Raw genomic sequence first — 20,042 nt, 5'->3', positions numbered from 1 at the left:
TGTCTTTCTTGAGGGATATTTCCATATAGCAAAGAAAGAGTCTTGCATATTTAGTACTCAGTGTGCGATACCGAGGTCCTGTATAGTGCTGGGGAAAAAAAAAAAAAAAAAAAAAAGCAAACAGCTAAAAAAATGTTCTTTTCACTCTCATTTGCTCTTGCTTTCGCCTCCCATGACAGGGTCAGGTCTTCCCTGGGCAGGCTGGCCCGGCCGATTGGGAAATACTGGGGAAGCCTGTCTGGTGGTGCGGCTGCTGGCGCCGCAGGGGAAGGGGAAGGGGCTGGGGTGACATGCAGCACACCTCCGACGGGCATTGGGGCCCCTGCCACAATGTCCCACTACATCCCTCTGGGAAAAAGGCACCGCTTTTATGGTCACACAGCGACACGCAGGATGGGAGCTGAGGGGATTGTGTCGATACAGCCGCTCCCCCTGTCCTCGGCCTCAGCTAATTTCTATTTACTGGCTGGGATGTGGGAAGGCGCTTGCTATTTCCCCATGGCTGCCAGGTGTCAGCATCTTGCCCTTCGGCCACTCTGCCCAGAGGCAGCTGCCACGAAGCGCTCCCTGTGCATGTTTCTGGTCACTTTTTTTGCAGAAGGGGAGGGCTGTCGCCCTGTTTCCCGCTGGGATGAACATGGGGTGGGACTTCTGCCTGGCCCCAAGGAGCTTTCTCCCCACTCATCCGTACCAGCCAAGCTTTGTACTGAAATCTCTTGTTTTTTGAGTTTACTTCTGCCCCAGAATTGTTATTCTTCCTGCACCCCCACCAGCCTGACCCAAGAGCCAGTTAGCATCTCATTGGCATTGGAAAAGGACTATGGGAGGGAAAGGCAGGGCTTGAGCAACTTCAATGGGGTGTTAATGAAGCTGGGAGCATCAAGCAGCTTGTGGGGATGTCCCTCAGGCTGTACGGTGAAAGCTCTTACTGCATTGAATGCTAGTCCTGGAGTAACCAAACGTCTGATGCATTTTTTCCCTCCCTGCCTGGTTTCATGGCAGGTCTTGACCAGGAACGCAGACCCAGTTGCTGGTACAAGGGAAATACATTTCTGCAATACTTCATTTTCCTTTGCATGTTTGCTGCTTTTTGGCAAGCCATCCCAGGGCGGGTGAAAATATTACTCTACACATATCCTCAGTGACTCAGTGTTGTCATGCATAGACGCTCAGAATAATCAATGTGAAAGGAATTGCCAACTTGTTTAAAAATCATAAGGGTTTTACATCAGAGTATTCTCCTTTATTTGTGTACAGCTACTGAGAACTTGTTTTACTCTTCCTGTACAAAAAAAACAGGCCTAGAAGATTTCCTTTCTCACCTTCTTTCCCAAATACAGTGTTTCTCAGGCAATCACATCATTCTGGGAGATGAAACTTGAGGAAAATCCTTTTTTCCATGCCCTTCCCACCCTCTGCAGACCACATCCCTCCCGTGCCACCCCAATGGAGTCCCCCAGAGGAACCCACTCAGGGCCATACTGGATATGTCCTGAACCCAGCCACCTGACAGGCCTTATTTCTCTTGTATTCTGCTTGAATCTGCCAGGTGCGTTCTTCATCCCCTACCTCATCTTCCTCTTCACCTGCGGGATCCCTGTCTTCTTCCTGGAGACAGCACTGGGGCAGTACACCAGCCAGGGAGGGGTGACGGCCTGGCGCAGGATTTGTCCCCTCTTTGAAGGTGAGTGGGGTGAGACTGGGGGGACCCTGGGGACCTATGGGGGCTCTGTGCTCATCCTCTGCCCATCCCTGTGAATCCCAGCCCTTCCCAAAATTAAGCTGGAAAAGTTGATCCTAGCTTCCTTCTTCACATTGGGCTCTGGCTGAGAGCTTCGCACCTAATAAAAATTCCTCCAAGATCTAATGATGAAAATGCTTCTGGCAGTCATGCAGAACCTAAAATATACTGTTATCTTTCTAAGTTGATGCTATGTCATTTTCCTGAGTTTGTGGAGGGCTTAAAACCTTAGTGGTGAAAGGTGTTAGCTGTCATTAACTGTCAGATCCACTTCTACCACTATTTCAGCACAATCATCCACTCTCTTTCCATGTCAGGAAATGTGAGGGTGCACAAACGGCAAAAAGGGAAGAGGGATAACAAACAAAAGAAAAACAATGTTGGTAGAAGAGGTGCTATTCAGCAGGTGGAGCACTGTCATATGCTTCTGCCACTTTGGGTGCCTTTCCAACCACAAGCTGCCTTTCCCCTGTCCAGACTCCCTCCTTTTCCTGTCCTTTCACCACTTGGCCTTCCCGAGTGCTTCAGACAGACTGCCCAAGGCCTGGAGATGCCGGGCGGGTTCACTTGGCCACATGGCTGGCCAGGCGACACTTCCCCCAGTTCCCTGTGGGGCTGCACGTCTTGTAGATTAAGGCCCCAGGAGCTGCCCACCAGCCAGTGTTTTCACGTGTTCATCCCACCTCAGCTGCTCTCCAAGCCCATCTGCTGGTGCAGGTTGGGTTAAAGTGCCTGCATGGACGGTGGGATTTGGGGAGGGACTGACACCTCAGGTAGCTGATGTGCTCGTGTTCCTCCAGCAGCACGGTCACCATGCAGAGCAGAGATGAAGCTCTGAGTGGGTGCAGTGGGGGACAGGCCAGGGGGCCAGGTGCTGACCCCTTGGTGAAGCCCGGTCCCATCCCTCAACATGTGGTTCACCCGCCTTTTGGGCCTCCTTTCCGCAGGAATTGGCTACGCCTCGCAGGTCATCGTTGTGCTTCTGAACTTCTACTACATCGTTGTGCTGGCCTGGGCCCTGTTCTATCTCTTCAGCTCGTTCACCATCGACCTCCCCTGGGGCAGCTGCAACCACGAGTGGAACACAGGTGGGTGTGGAGGTCCTGCTGCTCTCCTGGGTCCAGGCAAAGGGACTGCTGAACCCATGAAACCCCAGCTTGGGTCGCACCGCTGCCTGTAGGGGTGGGGAGCCCCCAGTGACCACAGTCCTGCTGGTGGTTTTGGGGAAGAGGCTGCAGCCACCGAGGGTGTCTTCCTCCTTGGCAGTGATGAAAAGTCCCATCACCCTGTGCTGTGTGTTAGCTATAAACCCAGGGATGGCTTACCATGCCTGCTGGAAGGAAAAATTAAATGTCATCTTCTTAATTGTCCTAGGTTTCTTGCCAGCCTTGCCCTGGAGGGGACTCCTTTGGTGCATCTTTGGGACTGTACAAAATTTGTCTCTGAGTCAATGTCAATGGGTGTTGACACTGTGGATGGAAAGGGAGCGGTTTTCTCCGGTTCTGCAGTCACTGCTACTCACGCCCCCTCTCTCCCCGGGCCTCTCCCGCAGGGAACTGCATGGAGCTCCAGAGGGCGAACTCGACCCTCAACGTGACCAGCGAAAACGCCACCTCGCCGGTCATCGAGTTCTGGGAGTAAGTAAAGGACGGCCTGTATCCCTCTTTCCTCTGAGACATGCCTTCCCTGGGCAACGAACCAACTATGGTGGTGGTTCCTATTAATACATGCTGGTCAGAAGAGGCCGCAAGAGAGCACGCTGGGCAGGTCAGGGCAAAGGCTCTCAGGGGAGCTCCGTCAGTCAAGGGTGACACTGCTGGGCTTGTGGTGGTTGTCTGGGGCTGTGCTGGCATGCCTCAGCCAGCTGACTTGTCCTTCCCTTATGCCTTATTGCTATCCCCTGGACTTTTTGGGCTTCTCATTCTCACAGGCCTTGGTGATGGCCAGCAGACTCTACACAAAACCTTGCCTCACTGTTGCTTTATTTCCTCTGGTCCTTGAAATTTCTTCTCCCTTATTCCTCCTCTGTTTGTGCTGCTTCTCTCTCTGCTTCTTCCCATGTTCCTCAATTCCACACGTGAACTCCTTTGTACAGTTGTTTCCCCCTGCAGTGTAGGTGAATTGGCGGTATGTTCCTCATCCCCAAACCGTGGATCAGACTTACCCAGGGTGCAAACCCCATTAAAATTAGTCACTCCCTCAGGATATGGTGACCTTTGCCCTATGGCTTGGGTGTGGTTTATGTATCTGCTGGATTATCCACTGCTCTTGTTCTGTCTAGAGCACTCTGTGTATGCAGCCCTTAACCTGCCTGGTGGCTCCGTCCGGTGTAACCATGCTCAGGACACAGGAACATTTCTGTGAGTGTGGTGCTATCTGTGGTGAGCCACCATGCAGCAGCTCTCTGCTGGGTCTTTGTCTGTATGCTTTGGAAGCATTAGAGTGTTCACCTGTTGAAGAGGAAGCCTTAAAGCCCTGTGAAGTATTGCAGGAACCCATGCTGGCGATGCAGCAGGTGATCTCTTTCCTTTGAATCTGTGCTCCTGTGTGGTACCAGCATGTTCCCAGGAGGCTGTGTCATCATGGATGGTGACTTTTGTATGCAGACTAGACTTCATATTAAAAATAGAAAAAGAGGTGATGTTTTTACGTCACTGACTAATATCATAGCTATACTGAGGGGAGAAGCTCACCAAAATCAAACTTGAGTGCTGGGTTCAGCTCACATCATGGTGATATTTGCTCCTTCCTTTTCATTGTCTTCTTCCTTTGTGCATTGGTTAGCCCAAAGTACAGAATAGCTTGATTTCTGGCACAAAGACACAGGCCTGCAGGCTTGCGATCTCTGATGATGCTCAGCATCTCCTGGGAGAATGGGCACGGCCCAGCTCTGAGTCCTGGCTGACAGAGCAAGAAGGCAGCCTCTGCTGCCACCACAGATTTCCCTTGTGAGCTGAGGCTGGCAGAGGGCTCTGCACACCGCGGCACCCCTGGGGCAGCACAGGGCAAAGCTCTGTTCTTCCGTCTGCCTGTGAGCAGTGATCATTAAAGACTGGAAGGCGCTGGGTACATATACTGCTCCTAATGAGCTTATGGTAATTCCTTCCATAGATGGGATTTTTCTTTTCTCCTACAGTGCACTTTCATTTTTTCTTTTAACCTGCTCGCATGCAGTTAGATGCTGGCCTGCCTCAGACTGCTCCTCCTGAGGCTGGCAGCTGGAAAAATCGGTGTTCAGTGAACATCCCTGTGTTACTGGGGAACCAGCACACAGGACTGGAAATTTCCACTGCCTGTCCCTTTTGATGCAGTGTCTGTTCCTGCCCTCCCTGGGCAGGGGCGGAGGAGGCAAGAGTTTCCCTGAGAAGCACTGACCTGCCGCTGGGGTGATGGCATGCTTCTGGCTGCGGTACAGTGCCCGGTTAGTTATGGTCTGTTAGCATCCTTCCCCCGACAGTTACATAGTCCACGTGCTTAGAAGCAGGGAAAGAGCAAGATAACAACAAAATACTCAGAGGAACAACATGATTTCTTGTGATCCTCTTCTTACCCTCTCAATCCATCTTAGACTGTGGTTCTCCAGAAATGTAGCCTTTCTTTTGGGATAATTGCAGTCTTTTGCAGCAGAGCGGGCTTGTGAGTATGCTCCACGCAGTGCTGCTGGGGCTCCAGGGCAGTGCATGTCCCTCTCTGCCTGTCTCAGGATCGGGGCTCGGGACTGCACCGTGGTATCACTCTCAGATGAATCAGTGGTCTCCTCTGACTGTGCATGCTGATTGTTGTGGTCCTGGCTGGGTCTTTGTCATGGCATGGGATGCTCTGCTGCTGTGGGGCTTGAGGTGATATATGTAGTTGCTCCTAAAGACAGCAGAAGGGTGCTATGGAGAAGGGGTTAGAGAGCTTTTCTTCTTGGGTGGTCCTGATCAATTCTGCATAGTAAGTGCAATGCATCATCCACCCTGAGAGCACATCAGAAAGTCAGGTGGACACAAAAGGAGGCCCAGGTGGAGCTTGTGAATGCAAGAGGGACAAGAGAGACCAAGGGGTGTAGGGGGAAGGCAGAAGAAATGTCTAGCCCAACAGGCCAGTGTGACAACAAGTGCAGAAGCAGGTGTCCATCCATGACCCAGCAGGCTGGTGGTACTGCTGTAGCAGTCTACGTGTGGGGTGCTGTTTGACACCTCTGCGGCTTGCAGCTAAGAGATGGGTCTTGTGTGTAAAACATCCCTTCTCCCCTGAGCTGTCAGGTGCTCTGGTGGTGTGATGAGACGTGGTGTTGGGAACACTGGTGGCCATCTCCGGTGACACTTGGGTGCTGTTTTCCTTCCCTCTGTGCAGGAGGAGAGTGCTGAAGATTTCTGATGGCATCCAGCATGTGGGCAGCCTGCGCTGGGAGCTGGCTCTGTGTCTGCTGCTGGCGTGGATCATCTGCTACTTCTGCATCTGGAAAGGGGTCAAGTCCACAGGCAAGGTGAGTGCTTGGCTCACATCGAGCCTCTTCCCTTGATCACAGCTGGAGTGTTTGATCCACCTGCCTCTTGTGTGTTCAGGCAGGCCCTGGAAATCCCTTCCTGAGACAGCAGGACCCTGCAGTGCTCAACTTGTAGCACCAGGCTTTGTGCTAGAAAGGATGGGAGTGCTAGACAGAGACAGGAAGCTTCTCAGAGCATTACCTTCCAAGATTACCTTCCACCTGGTCCCTCTCCGTCTAAGGCCCAAGAGGCCTTGCTGTCTTTCTGCATAGTGGGTGGCTGCATGTTCTCTTCCCTCCTGCCACAACATGAACAAGCAGTGTGGTTTTTGCCTCTGCTGGCAGGTGCAGCTGGAAAATCTTTAAATTCATTAGATAGTTACGAAGGTAACACTGGTGATCTCAAAGCCCTTTCTGCCTCAGCATCATGGGGATCTTCCTTTTTGTCTTTTTGTTGGTCCCAACTCTTTCTATACTTGCTCATATTCCCCAGCAAAAGAGTCTCCTTTTTTTACTCACACTGGTCACCACAGAGTTATTTCTCCAAATTCTCCTAGGAAGGGTTGGTGTAACAATAGAGCTCCATCTTAAGCTGCCCCATCCGTCTCCTCCCTTTGTTGCAGTGCGTGCCACTGTCATTTGCACTGACACCATTACTTAGTTTCTACTACTGCCTCCTGACCCATTCCCAGCCAGCAAGAACAGATGGAAGTGAAAAGGTTTAGTATGTTATCTAAATGGTGTCTTCTCAGTGTGCTTCAAACAACATGGCTTGTGTGATGGGATATAAATTGTTGCTGCATCCATTTCCATCAAGTTGATGGCATGGATGTTAGCAGTTTCTCCTACTTCCAGAACGGTCTGGAATTATGAAACATGAAGGGGAAATCAAGCAGCTTGCAGAGATGATGTTTTCTGGTTTCCATGGAGTAAAATTAGAAGAAAAGAGCAACTGCTTGCTGTGGTGGCCTACTAAAAGAAAGCAGAGGCAGTATAATAACAGCAAATATGATACTAAGATACAGCAAACATAGTGTGGGAAGTGCCGAGAACAAATTCAATCTATTTTAGATACAAGTTCTATGTAAAATGCAAACGCTTCTTAGCTAAAAGGACTAACGATGATGAGATTTTACCACCTGAAAAACAGAACCCTTCTTCCAGTGGAGAAACACTGCCCATTGGTTTATCAGCCCCTGAACTGAAATCGCCCTGGACAGAGCAGTTCTGCAGCGGTTTGCATCCTTGGATGCAGGGACTGCCTGTCCCCAGGGAGCACTCGCAGATGCAGGAGGTTGTCACAGATGGAATCACTTTGCCGAGGCATGTGGATCAGGTTCAAATAAAACCCTGGATGTTGTTGACCAGCATGTGACAGAATGATCACACTGATCTCGGCAAGGTTCCTAGTGATGTAGTTAGTGCTAACAATGCCCGAGAAATAAAAAGATTGGGTCTGAGCCAAGCGTTGAGTAATGTCTCATTGGATCCAGATGTTTGTGTTGTTAGATAGAAGTTTGGCACTCTCCATCCAAGAAAACCTTCTCCAAATTCAGGCTGCTGGTCTCAGTGCAGATGTGAGTGGCTGTTGAGTGAAAAGCTTAACACGCGAGTTCTTGCAGGCACACAGGGCATTACCAAGATCTGAACCGTGTACCAGAGAACAACCAGGTTGTGTACAGAGCCCCTAAAACTGCTGCGTTTTAGAGATCTGTCTGAGAATGTGCAACCTGCCATCCTGGAGGAATATGCACTAAGGTTCAAAGTCAATGGGTTGTCTTTAAGGTTTTTGTTTTTAATCTTGCTTTCACAAGCTGAGAAAGATTAGACTTTCATCCTGCCATATCCCAAAGCAATAATTTGGTTTTGTGGCAAGTACAGGGATGACTGTTAAACTCTCAGGACCTGTAGATTTGATTAACTGTCACTGAGAAGCTCTAAATCAGAGTCTTCTTGAAACTTTGAGACTGAAATGAATAATGGCATTTGCTGGTGTTGAAGGATGATGTCCCTGGGCTCCTTCAATGTCCAGGATGCAGATTCAGAGGGACAGGGATGGAGCTGCTAACACAGATGCCTCAGACAGTCTTGAGCCCCAGCAAGGAGGTGTTTTTCACTTCTATCTGTGGCATTCCCCAAGACTGCTGTGATATATGGAGCAAGACACATGAAATGCATGGAGATATTGGGGCTATAGGCTGAGGTGATAACCTAGTAGTTTGTTTTTTCAAGGGTGGGATCTCTCAAATCCTTCTGTCCTTCCACATCACAAAACTGAATTACAGTCTGTATCTCAGCTTGGACCCATGGCAGTGTCAGGTGCTTTGGACGCTTTACTCAGATGGAGTATATCAGGGTGGGTCCAGAAGAAATCTCTTTTTGATTCACTACTTGGATCCATAAGGATTATCCAGGGAAGAGAAGCAGTGGTTGTGTTGTCCAGGCAAATCATCCTCCCATTGCTGGCAGTACCTCTTCTGCTGCAGAAACTGCTGTAGCAGTGACAGAGGCTGCCACCACCACTAAGGGATGGTGGGCTTTAGGTGGATTTGGAAACAGCTTGTTCTAGATGGATGGGCAGGCATGAGAAACAGATCATTTCACAGCATCACATATTGCAGCTCCTCTAGAGAAGTGCTTTAGCTCTTTGGTGCGTAACTGCCAAAGCTGAGAAAAGAGCTGTTGGGTAGCATTAAGGCGAAGGCAAAACCTTGCTCTGCACAACCACGCAGGAAAACCCTGAAGGAGCAGCGTTTCTTTACTGTCCCAGATACAACGAGCTGAACAAGTGTTTGCACGGTGGTCAATAAGTCTTGAAGGTGTGGTGGCCATGCAGAGGCATTAAAAACACTACCCAAATTGCTGGTGAGGCTACATCAGCCCTCAGCTTTGGTTTTAACTGTGTGGGAAACAGACCACAATGCGGTGCCTGAGTAGTCCTGAAAACACCTCAGTTGTCCCCAGATGGGAGGTTACGTCTATGTTCTGTGCATGTGACTCAGCCCTGTACTTGGGGTGGGGATGTGCAGGTCCTTTGCTGGTGCACACAGGTATTGCTGCTGCCTTCAGTGGGGCTGCTCTGATGACAGGCTGCTGATAGCCTAGCTCATGCTCTGTATCTCTCCTAGGACTAGAAAGGTTTTCTCTGGCTCCAGACACACCATGCCATGACCCAGGTTTCCTGGACACACATAAAAATACATTTCTTCCCACTGCAGGCTAAAGCAAGGTGCTTGGTGCGCTCATACCTGTCCTCTCGTCCTCCTCCCAGGTGGTGTATTTCACGGCCACATTCCCGTACCTCATGTTGGTGGTTCTGCTGATCCGGGGAGTCACCCTGCCTGGGGCATCCCAGGGAATCCTCTTTTACCTTTATCCAGACCTCAGTCGCCTCGGGGACCCCCAGGTAAGGACAGTGGGGAGCCAAATGGCTGAGCTGTGCTTGCATGGATGCCTGTGGCTGTCCACTTCTTTTTCCTTTTCATAGAATCATAGAATCAATCATTAAGGTTGGAAAAGACCTCCAAGATCATCAGGTCCAACCACCAATGTCACCCACTAACCCATGTCCCCAGGCACCACGTCCAACCTTTCCTTGAACACCCCCAGTGATGGTGACTCCACCACCTCCCTGGGCAACCCGTTCCGATGCCTAACCAATGCCTTCCCACTCTTTTTCTTCCAGTTTATTCTGTCTGTCTCCTCTTTCACCCTCCCGGGCATAAGGCAGAGCTGTGATATGGGTAGATACTGGGGGGTCCCCATGCTCTCTCACCCTCAGCTTTCACCTCTCCCCTGCTGTATTTTCTAGCCTGAGCTGGGTCTGAACTACCCAGGGGCATGGGCAGAGGTGGCAGATTAAACCCTCCGTGAGAGCAGTTCCAGCTGAACCCCCCATTTCTTGGGGAGACCCCTGTGCTGCTGCAGCACTGCAGCACATGGGGAGGAGGAGGAAGAGGAGGAGGATGGCTCTGTGCACCCCTGGGACCTGGCTGCCCTCCTTGCCTCCCTGTCCCCATCGAGAAATTCCTGCCTGCAGAAACAGAGGGTCGGCACCCGACCGCTGCTGTTAATCTCTTTGGGACAAGTTCTTCCACGTTAAATCCTGGCTCCTGCTGAGCTGCTGTACCAGCCTTTGTGCGAAGGTGTTTCCAAAGGAGATTAAAGGGTGCCTGCCTGGAAAATAGGCCAGCAAAACCCCTCGTAACCCTGTTAACCCTTCCTGCTCTAGCCCCGCTGCTGCCTTTGGTGTTAATTTTGCAAGCAGGGGCAGCTCCAGCTGATGAGAGGAGCGAGGGTCCCTGGGGTGGGGGTGATGGTGTGCCAGGGCTGCTGGGGACCCCTGGCCTTGCTGGTGCCACTGGTGCGGTGTGGCTCTGGGTGATCCGGTTTGACTTAGGGCTTCCCATCTGGGGAGCTAAGCGCGAGTTTCCGGTTTGCAGCTGAAGGTGGTCTGGTTTGTGTCATTTGTGCAGTGCTCAGAGTTCCTGCTCAGCTTTCTGGAAGTCACTCTCTGGTCAGCTGTGTGCCTAAGCAGTGGCTGAAAAGCTTAGTTTTGCAGTGCTGGCTTCTCTCGTGCTGTCCCCTTGCCCGTGGGGAGGAGGTGGGTAGGACAGCTCTCCCTCCCTGGGAAGGTGCGGCATGGTTGGAAGGGGCTTTTCCAAAACACCCAGGAGCACAAGGACAGGCCTGTGGTAGCACTGTGTGTGGCTCCCTTTGTGTTGTTGCAGTGTGAGGGCCTTCTGCACCGAGATGCCATTTTCGAAAGGCGCTCCCCAGCTTATGCAAAGCCCTGTGGTCTTTGTGCCTGCATCCCCAAGGGGACAGCACCGAACCCCTCCAGGCAGGGCATGGTCTGCTGCTGCTCGCTGAGTCCTGTGAGCTCTGTCCCGATTACAGCCTGACCTTTGGAAGCACGGCTTCCTTCCAGCTTGGAAAACGCCACTGCACGGGCGGATGTGCTGTGACCCTTCAGCGCACGAGCTCTGCTCCCCCCTCCCCAACACACCACAGACACCATCATTCTCTGACAAATGCTTTGCTTTTGGGGAAGGAAAGGTGGAATCAGTAGCACTGGTTGCCTTCCTACAGTGTGCTTTAGCTATCTTACCAAGCCAGGTAGCACAGCTTGCGGTTTCTCCTTTGTTCTCCCATTGGAGAGGGAAGGTAAGGGTTAGTGCCCCGCGTGTGCACGGCCGTGCCCCTGCCTGCCGTGCAAGGACAGCACGAGCCCTGCCAGCCGGCTGGGCCAAGTCGATTATAATTGATTTGCGCTCACAAGGCAGCAGGCTGTGATTGTTTACCCGCAGTCCGGCGCTGCCTGGAAAAATGCAAGGTTCTGCAGTTCCTGGGAAGGGATGCTGGAGATTTGAAATAAAAATAATCAAAATAACCTCTTCGATTTGAGCTTTGTGACAAGGAGTCTTAAGGGGAGCTTTACATGAAGGGCAAACGATACACAAGGGGACAAAAGGGTAACTGCTTAAAAGTATATGAAAACATACGTCAAAAGAGGAGATGAATTATTTAGCAGATTCTGCTAGGGGAGAAGCAGCTGAGAAGTGATTAAGTGTCCGTGTGTGGAAATCATTGCTTATCACTTGCCCAATGACCTTGGACCGAAGTGTGAAATCCTGTGCATGAGACCTGGTTGATAATGGTCTCTTCTGGCCATAAAGTCTGTAATTCCCTAAATCTTCCCACGCCTTCATCTTCCCAATTTATAAAATGTTTATAATTAAAACATCAGATGCAAAATATTTGATGTATAGGAAGACCAGACTATACAGAGAACCTGCTAACCAGAAGTTTTGCATAATAGAATCCAATTCTGCTCAAATACAAGCAGATAACAGCAAAACCACCAGAGAGAAAATTGATTTTGAACTGTATGCCCCAAAATTAAAATTCCCCCCCTCCAAATAAAGCAACCTCATATATATATATATTAAAGTTGCATAATATTTAGTATCTTTGTATTAGTATGCTAGCCAATTACTAAGCCCGAATCTTTTTCCCCCTCCTTGACTGCATTTTTGGAGCTCCAGAAACTTCCTACGCTTTTCATAGTTCAGGCTGTGGTTTAACAGAAAGGGGGTCTTGAGGTTTTTCACCACTTCCACATTTGCTCACTCTGCCCTTCACAATGATCTTTGTGGCAATTTTATCAATTGTTTATTTCAGTAAGGTAACACTGGGGATTTCCTGATGTGATTATGGAGGGAGATGCACAGTGTGATCCAATAGCAGGAGGCTGAAATGAGAGGAATTCAGACTAAAAATAAGTGTTAAGTGTGAGAAACTTGTCACTGGAGCAGCTTTCCTCCAGTGCTGGCAGGCTGTCCATCACTCGATGCTTTTGTACCATGACCAGACACCATTGTAATGGACAGGCTTGAGGAGAGAGCTGATGGGCTTGGTGCAGAAAGTGCCAGCAGTGTGCTTGGGTTTGCTTGAAAGAGAAGAAATATAATGGTCTCTTTTCGCTCTGGTATCAGTCATTTTTAGCTAAATTTCATTAGGTTTGGTGAGTGAGAATGAAGGAGTAAAGCTCAGCAGCCTCTGAGCATCTCCCTCTCTGCACAAACAGCAAGTGCTTCTCAGAACATGCCCAGGACCTCCCACTCTTGTTTTCTCCCGAAACTTCCAGAAAACACGCTGTCTTGCTGCGTGTGCTTGTGCTTTACCCTGCGAGCTTCAGAAAGCCTTTGTGTAATGACAGAGCTCTCTATAAGGAGACACTTCTCCTGTGGACCCTGGGGCCAGGAGGCAGCGGCAGGGCCAAGGACTGCTTGATCATGGGCCCCCCAGCCAAGGGAAGGGGTCAGAGCCCCCAAACCCCTTCCAATTCAGGCCCCTCCTGCTGTTGCTCCACTGCCAGCGAGAGCCGCTGGTTCCCAGCAAGAGGGAAAGGCGACTGTGGGCCTGCTAAATATTATTTGTTCCCCTTATTTGTTTCTTTTCCCAGCAAGCCTTTAACTCAGTTCTGCACACCCATGCCGCGCTGCTGCCGGCCCCCCACGTCCCCTTTCTGAAGGCAACGTGTTTGTCTTTGGGCAGAACCATAAAGCCTGGGGGCCAGGATCATCCCTTGCCCCTTTGCACACCCCCGGGGTGGGCAGCTGTGCTTTTGGGGATGAACCAGAACCTGTTTGTTTTCTTGCAGTGTTTAAAGGAAGCCCAGCAGTGGGGGAGCTCACCTGGGTGTAAAATGTCAGTCGTCAGGGGGGTGCAGGAGGTCGGTGTGAGCTGGTGGGGTGTCGTGGGGACCCTGAGTGCACACGTGCCAGTCCTGAATGAAGGAGGAAGGCAATAATCTGGGAATTGTGACCTGGGCATCCTGAAGTGAAACCCTGGGAATCCTACAGCAGTGGGGAACTGAGCTGGAGGAGGGGATCCTATCTCTGTATGCAGCAAGAGCCCATGGAGGCTTTTCCTGAGATGAAGGCTGGACACATCTCACGATTTCAGCAGGGGATTGAGGGGCAGCTCCACAAACCTTCCTCTTTGCTACAGCTCTGGCCTCTGTGCCCTTGCCATGCCTGCCACCCTTGCACAGTCCCCTCTGCTGCCTGTGCGGGCAGGGAATGGCCTACTTCAGAAATAACCACGGATCTGGGTTTTTCTTCCTCACCTGGTTGCTGTGCCTAAGGAGGGATGGGAGAGGTGAAGGAGGTGGCCAGTTAACCCCGCACAGCCCTCAAAAGAAGTGCTCACCGTGCTGCAGGTGAAGGCTTGCCTGGCTTTTGCCCTGTGTGTGCTCTGTGCTGAGTCCTCTCTGCTGGCCGGTGGGGGCAGCTTGGCAGTTCTCAGCACAGCACCTGCGCTTGATGTATGACATAGGCACACTGGGGTTCAGCAGTATTTTGTTCTGAAATGGTCTGTGTTATTATCTGTAAGTGCTTTGAGGTCTTCCCAAGGAAGGATCTGTTTCAGTACAGGGGGCTATTAAATTCTAGCACATATAATAAAGCGAATATTGCTGAGAAAATTAAGGGAGGAAGGAAAATGTCCTCTGATAGGCCATAACTATCTTGGATAACTGCAGCTCAGGTGTGAAGGCTTTGGTTAAAAACAGAGAGTAGGAGGTTATTACAGACTGGAGTAAACAACATGTTCAAGGAAATTGAATTATGAATTAAATAAACTGGATGGCTTAGAAAACTGCAGACAGCAATCTCATCAAAATACCCAGGCCGCCAATGTGCTGGTGAAATCTGAACAACAGGGTGAACTTCACCAGTTTCTTTGGGAGCGGCGGTCAGAGAACAGCAGCAAGATTTTCTGCAGGGGAAAGAGAGAGCCCTCTGTGACCCCATCAAACCCCTTTAGTCAGAGTGGAAATATTAAAATAATGAGAGGCTGTTGATCAGCAGTGTGGGAGGAAGAGGGGGGGTCTTGGAAGGACTGAAAAGAACATTTCTCTGAGTCACAGCAGGGAGGGGAATGAGCACAGGCAGCAGCTCGGGGAGGGCAGATTTGGGCTGTTGTTTCCAGGGGTGGCTGCTGTGTATAGCCCCCGTGAGACTGCAGGGCTGGGGGGAGAGCCGTGCTTCTCACGAGGGGCTTGAGGAGGAGGCTGGACGAGAGGTGGGCTGGGGACTCTTCCGACCCCAGGTCCTGGGTTGTGCTGCTCAGCTCCATCACAGGTGGGTCAGGAGCACCCATGGCATCAGTCCTGGTGGAGTATGTCAGCCCTCAAGTAATTTAGGAACTGCCAAGGGACTGGAAAAGAGGGAAAGGTGGCTGGTCTTTGGCCCAAGAGCTTCAGTAGCCTCTTAAAATAGGAAATAAAACTGCATACAACCTAAGCTGGTGTTCACGGTTATGCTGAGTAGGACCATAAGCTCCACAAGCCACATTTAGCTTTATTTACACTGGTTCACATGCTGCCTTGCTTCAGATGGGAACATGTGCTGAGGCAGGTCCTGCATTCCCCACAGATATCCCTTTGGATATGCACCCCGGGGGTGTTGTGTTGGAAAGAGCAGGCAGCGGAGCAGGAGCCTGCAGACTCCATGCTGGTCTCTGCTGCACATCAGGGGCATTGATGGATGTAGAAACAAGCCACTTTGTGAGCCACAGAGCTAATGAAGCTTGGTGTCTTGGTATTTGACTTCTACCATGTCTGGTAAAGCACCATTTCTTTTCCTGCCCTTGGGATGTTTCTCATGTCTCTTGCTTGTGTGATTTGTCTGATATTTAACACTGTCTGACTGTTCCTCCCTGTAGATTCCCTCTCAGAGGGGACCCTGAGTCTTTCTTGTTCCCTGGTTGTTGTGAAATTCATAGGTAGTTGGTATCTTTGAGGTTTCTGTCCACTGTTAAATCTGTTTGAAGCTGGGCAACTGAGTCCAATGTTATGGCAAGGGTGCCATTTGATGGCAAAAGTCTTGTTACCTCAACAAATGGAACTAAAAGGGCTTCAAAAAAACACAAGAGAGGGGGATTCAAGTTAGAATTTGATGAAAAAAAACACAGAGCTCTAGCAAGGAACAGCAAAATAAATTAAAAAAAAAAAACACAAACCTAATAAAACTTTCCACCCTGTCCTGTGAAAAGATGCTTAAACTATTGATGCAAAGGTGTCAGCTGGGCCAGCCCACATCAGTGCCTTGCTGTGCCCCAAAAGCAGCAGAAAAGCAAAGGCCATGCCCTGGCTGCCCACAAGCACAATGATTCTTTAGGAATTATTTGTAAAAACAAAACAAAACAAAAAGGCCTTGTTTTTTCCAATGTTTCTGAAATGCAATAATGAGCTATCACTTCGGTCTCTAAACCTGCCTCCCTATTCCATCCCTCTAAAACAAGTAAAATTCATTGAGGTCAACGACGTTTTCCAGAACTAGCTGTTCCCATCCAACCGCATCGTCTGTCTCTTCCCATTCTACAAATCAAAGACGTGATCTGACTCCCTGTGACTGACGAGAAGAAGGTAGGGCTGAACGTTAGCCAAGCTGCTTGCAGGACAGCCGGGGAAAGCGGCTTCACCAGCGTGCCCTAGCTGGTGGTGTTGCTGGCTCATGCAGCACTGGGCTGACCATTGCCCCTCAGGACATGAAGCCGTTGTTGGCAAGGTACAGGTGTTACTCTGAGTCACCGAAACCATTGCAGTGCTTTCTGTTGGTTTCTGTTCTCCTCAGAAGACATCTTGGGGCAGGGCCCTGAGCAAGGCGGGTGTTTGTCTGAGGACTCACCAGCACTGCTGCTCCACTTGGAGACTCTTCGCATTAAACTTGTCCCATTAACAACTTCCTTCTGCTTTCCTTTCCTGACTACCTTCCCTTTTGTCTCTAGAAGGTGGCTGCACTTCAGCATTGATTGAATGATTGCTTTATCTCTATTTTATAAACCCTCTAGGAAGAAAGATGTTAGACAGTAGAGGGGTTAATTAATAATCTTTGTCATTGCTTCATTCCTCACTGTTGGTTCCTGCTTTTGCTGTTCTCTGCAGAAGAGAGTGGCTGTGGCTGCAGCAGTGACTGCACACAGCTAGGCTTTCAAATCAAATTTGGCATTGACAAATGTCAGCCTCTGAGCACCAGGACATGCTCTTGACAGAGAGATCGAAGTGGAGTTCAGAGGGGCTTCATGGCACTAACATCATTCTTGTATTTTCTTTTAAGAGCTGTCCTGGGCAAACAACTCTGTTTATTTCTTATACTCCCCTCCCCTTTGATTAATTCGCTTTAACATTTTGGAGCCTTTAATGTTCCAAGGTCTTGGAGCAAAGGGCCACCATCAGCATGTACCTGTGCCACCCATTGGAGACCTTGCCTGCCCAAATCACGTCGCCTTTCTCTGCTGGCAGAGAGGGCTCCTTCAGCTCTCCTGGATAGCATTCACCCAGTCTCTCGCTGCCAGGAGACTCTGGAGAATCACAGTTTTCTGCAGATTTGTCTGAGGAAGACAGAGATGACAATGAAGAGCTGTATGTGCCGTGGATTTGCAAGGCTCTGGCTGCATCCCTTCCCCTTGGCACTCTTATCACCCCCAGGGTGCTTCATGGAGCACGGTAACTCTTGGCACTGTGTAGCCTGTTCCTAGCAAAGGCTTGTTCAAATGCTGGGTGTTGCTGACTACCCGAGCGCTGATCTTTCTGCTGCTTATGGTGGCCCCTGGGGCTCTGCCCCCTCCCATCGGTGCAGCGTCTGTGCTCTGTGCTGGCCTTGTCTTACCTGTGTTTGCATCTCCCTTGCAGGTCTGGATGGATGCAGGTACTCAAATCTTCTTTTCGTATGCAATTTGTCTGGGATGCCTGACAGCTCTGGGCAGCTATAACAAATACCATAACAACTGCTACAGGTAACTGGAGCACGGCTCTGCTGCCTTGAGCCTTCCCTTCCCTCAACATCAGTGCAAATAGGCTGGTGAGCTGCTGGAGGCTACTGGCCTTTTGAAGTGTCATGCTTTCCATTTCTACTCAAGGCGTAAGGAAACTCTTTCCATGTGTTTTTTCCTCAAATCCAGTTCTCTGTGCTTTGTACCCAAGGGGAATGTCCAGAACTTTCTGTCTGTGTCACAGATGACAAATTCCATCTTCCACACCATATAAAAACCATCAAAGCCAGATCCTCCTCACTGGCTTTGTGACCCCACACCTCGATGTCCCCTACTTACATGGGTGCTGAAGGGGAAGCAGAGCTGTCAGATCAAGTGGCTCTAGACTGGAGTCCTTTCACCTTGCAGTTTACCCTCCGGAGGTTCATTTGGACCTAGTGTCTTGTACAGTTATCGGTGCTCTGGGTGCCTACATGCTATCTGTGGTCTGTAAATAAACCTGCAGGTGTGACTCCTATCTCCCATGTGCTCTGCCCATGCTGAATCAGACTTTCAAGTTGAAGTGGTCAGGTGAAAATAAGCTCATTTTGCTCAGATGTATCCAGCAACTGGAGCCACATCTCCAGAGGCAAAAAGCTAGTGTGAGGGGAAGAGCTCAAAAAACCTACCTGCCTCCCTTCTCACCCTTTCTCATGCTGACCATGTTGCTCTTGGTACTGGGTTCTCCCCACACCTTTTAAATTCAAATTTATTGTCATTGCTGTGGAAGGTCCTGGCAAACCACCATGTGGTCCTAGCTTGGCATCTTTCTCTTCACCTTAGAAGTTAACACCTGCTGTAGGGAGGTGTTAACCCACTTGCTCCAGCAGCTGGGCTGGGACCTCTCTTCCTTTTCGTGTCCCTTCTATCAGGTGCAGTTCTCAGAGAGAAAGCTGTGGGAAGAGAAAAGAGAACAGACTGACCCTGGCCTGCTGCATGTCCTTGGTCATTATCTGTGTGCATCTCCAGTCTGGTTATGTGACATGGAGGGGCTGCTGAGCAGTAAAGTTGTAAGGAGTTTTACAAAGAGGTCATCTCCAAGATGGCACCAAAGAGCATGGGCTGTTTCTCATTCTCTGGGATGATAAGGGACATCATCAGATCTCCCCAGCTTCCTTTAGGGTGAAAATGTGGGGGACTCCTTTTTGCTCTGGCCATTTCCCACGTCTCACTCCCCAGCATGATTCCCCTTCCCACCTGCCAGGTGACTGGAGAACATCTTCCAGCCCATGCTTTTCCAAGGAGGCAATGACCTCATACATACATCTGGGAAAAAGAGGGAAGGAACACTAGGAAGGAAGAAAAAACATTTGAAATAAATGCAAGTTAGTGTAAAACGGTGTTAGGTGATGGGCAGTCCTTGACCATGCAAAGTGCTGTGGTTTGGGGGGAATAATTTGAGCTACATGTGTGGTGTGGGGGTTCTGTGTGCACTCTGCTTTATCTCCAGAAATGTTTGCAGACCGTGACTAGCTCTAGTTCATGTGCAGGGAGGAGTGTGAAGCCCCCCAGATGCTAAAGATCTAAAGACTGGTAGAGAAAATCACACTGGATTTGCAGAGTAGCAGTTAACAGAGTCAGAGTAGGCCATGAAATGCCGGAAGGGTGTGTTCAGTTTAGTTCAGACTATTTTGGAAAGACGCTGCAAATGTTAGTGTTGTCCCCAGGGCTGCCGCCACAGGAGGCCTGGGGAGACTGGAGCATAAAAAAGAATTGGATAGATAAGCAATGTTTAGTTTAACAAGTAGATGGATGGGAATGAGATGAAACAGAGACAAAAGGGAATAGATCAGAGAACATAAATTGGATGGCTCTGTTCATCTTTTTCTCATAATGCGAGGACCAGGATATATCTAGTAGTGCTGAGAGCCCAGAACATTGTAACTGGTCTGAGAAATCTATTAAGAAAAAATAAATTCCCCCGTCTCAGACAGAAATAATCTCTGGCACTCTCCCCCACAGGAGGGATCAGAAGAGAGAGAGAGAGAAAAAAAAAATTAGGCATTTAGATGTGTAGCAAGTCTATCTTATGGGTCAGTGGCCAGGGTGGGACAGGGGGGGCTGCTGTGGGGTGTGGGTCACACCTGGACCTCTGGCTGATGCTGTGCCCCCTCCTCCAGGGACTGCGTGGCCCTCTGCTTCCTCAACAGCGGCACCAGCTTCGTGGCCGGCTTTGCCATCTTCTCCATCCTGGGCTTCATGGCGGGGGAGCAGGGTGTGCCCATCGCCGAGGTGGCCGAGTCAGGTGAGTGCGGGCCGTGGTGGGGTGTTGGGGTCACAGGGGGCTGCTGGTTGTCCCCTGGGCCAGGTACTCGCCCCAGGCTGAGCGGTGTTGCACTGCAAGTCCCCATCTTAGTGGGCAGCTCTGCTCTGTGCCTCCAAAAGCCACGGAGAAACAGATGCCCACTCATGAGACATTACGATGCAATGGCCTTTTCTTGAGGTCAGTGTCTCTCCCGTAGGGCTGAGGTGCCTGCATGGCTTGTGCTGGGCTCAGGGCCTGCATGGCTC

At 50.2% G+C, this 20,042-nt stretch overlaps 1 protein-coding gene across 4 annotated transcripts in view; it reads left to right on the top strand.

The window, feature by feature from the left end:
• Positions 1 to 20,042, top strand: part of LOC310892286 (sodium- and chloride-dependent GABA transporter 2) — a 37,259-nt gene that overhangs the window by 13,214 nt on the left and 4,003 nt on the right. For 3 of the 4 annotated variants that reach the window (XR_014578013.1, XM_083819819.1, XM_083819818.1), the window contains 7 exons: positions 1,550 to 1,684; positions 2,689 to 2,829; positions 3,294 to 3,378; positions 6,080 to 6,212; positions 9,484 to 9,618; positions 17,413 to 17,516; positions 19,652 to 19,776. Coding sequence is in view for 3 of the 4 variants with exons in the window: in XM_083819819.1 (XP_083675945.1) it covers positions 1,550 to 1,684; positions 2,689 to 2,829; positions 3,294 to 3,378; positions 6,080 to 6,212; positions 9,484 to 9,618; positions 17,413 to 17,516; positions 19,652 to 19,776 (858 nt within the window). In the remaining variant the exon portion in view is untranslated. The remainder of the gene's footprint in view (positions 1 to 1,549; positions 1,685 to 2,688; positions 2,830 to 3,293; positions 3,379 to 6,079; positions 6,213 to 9,483; positions 9,619 to 17,412; positions 17,517 to 19,651; positions 19,777 to 20,042) is intronic. The other variant, XM_083819820.1, reaches the window with a different exon arrangement.

The sequence above is a fragment of the Anser anser genome (assembly GCF_964211835.1).
Source record: "Anser anser genome assembly, chromosome: 1".
Classification (NCBI taxonomy): domain Eukaryota; kingdom Metazoa; phylum Chordata; class Aves; order Anseriformes; family Anatidae; genus Anser; species Anser anser.
Note: the sequence above shows the minus strand (reverse complement) of the source record. Positions and strands in the feature narration are given on the sequence as shown.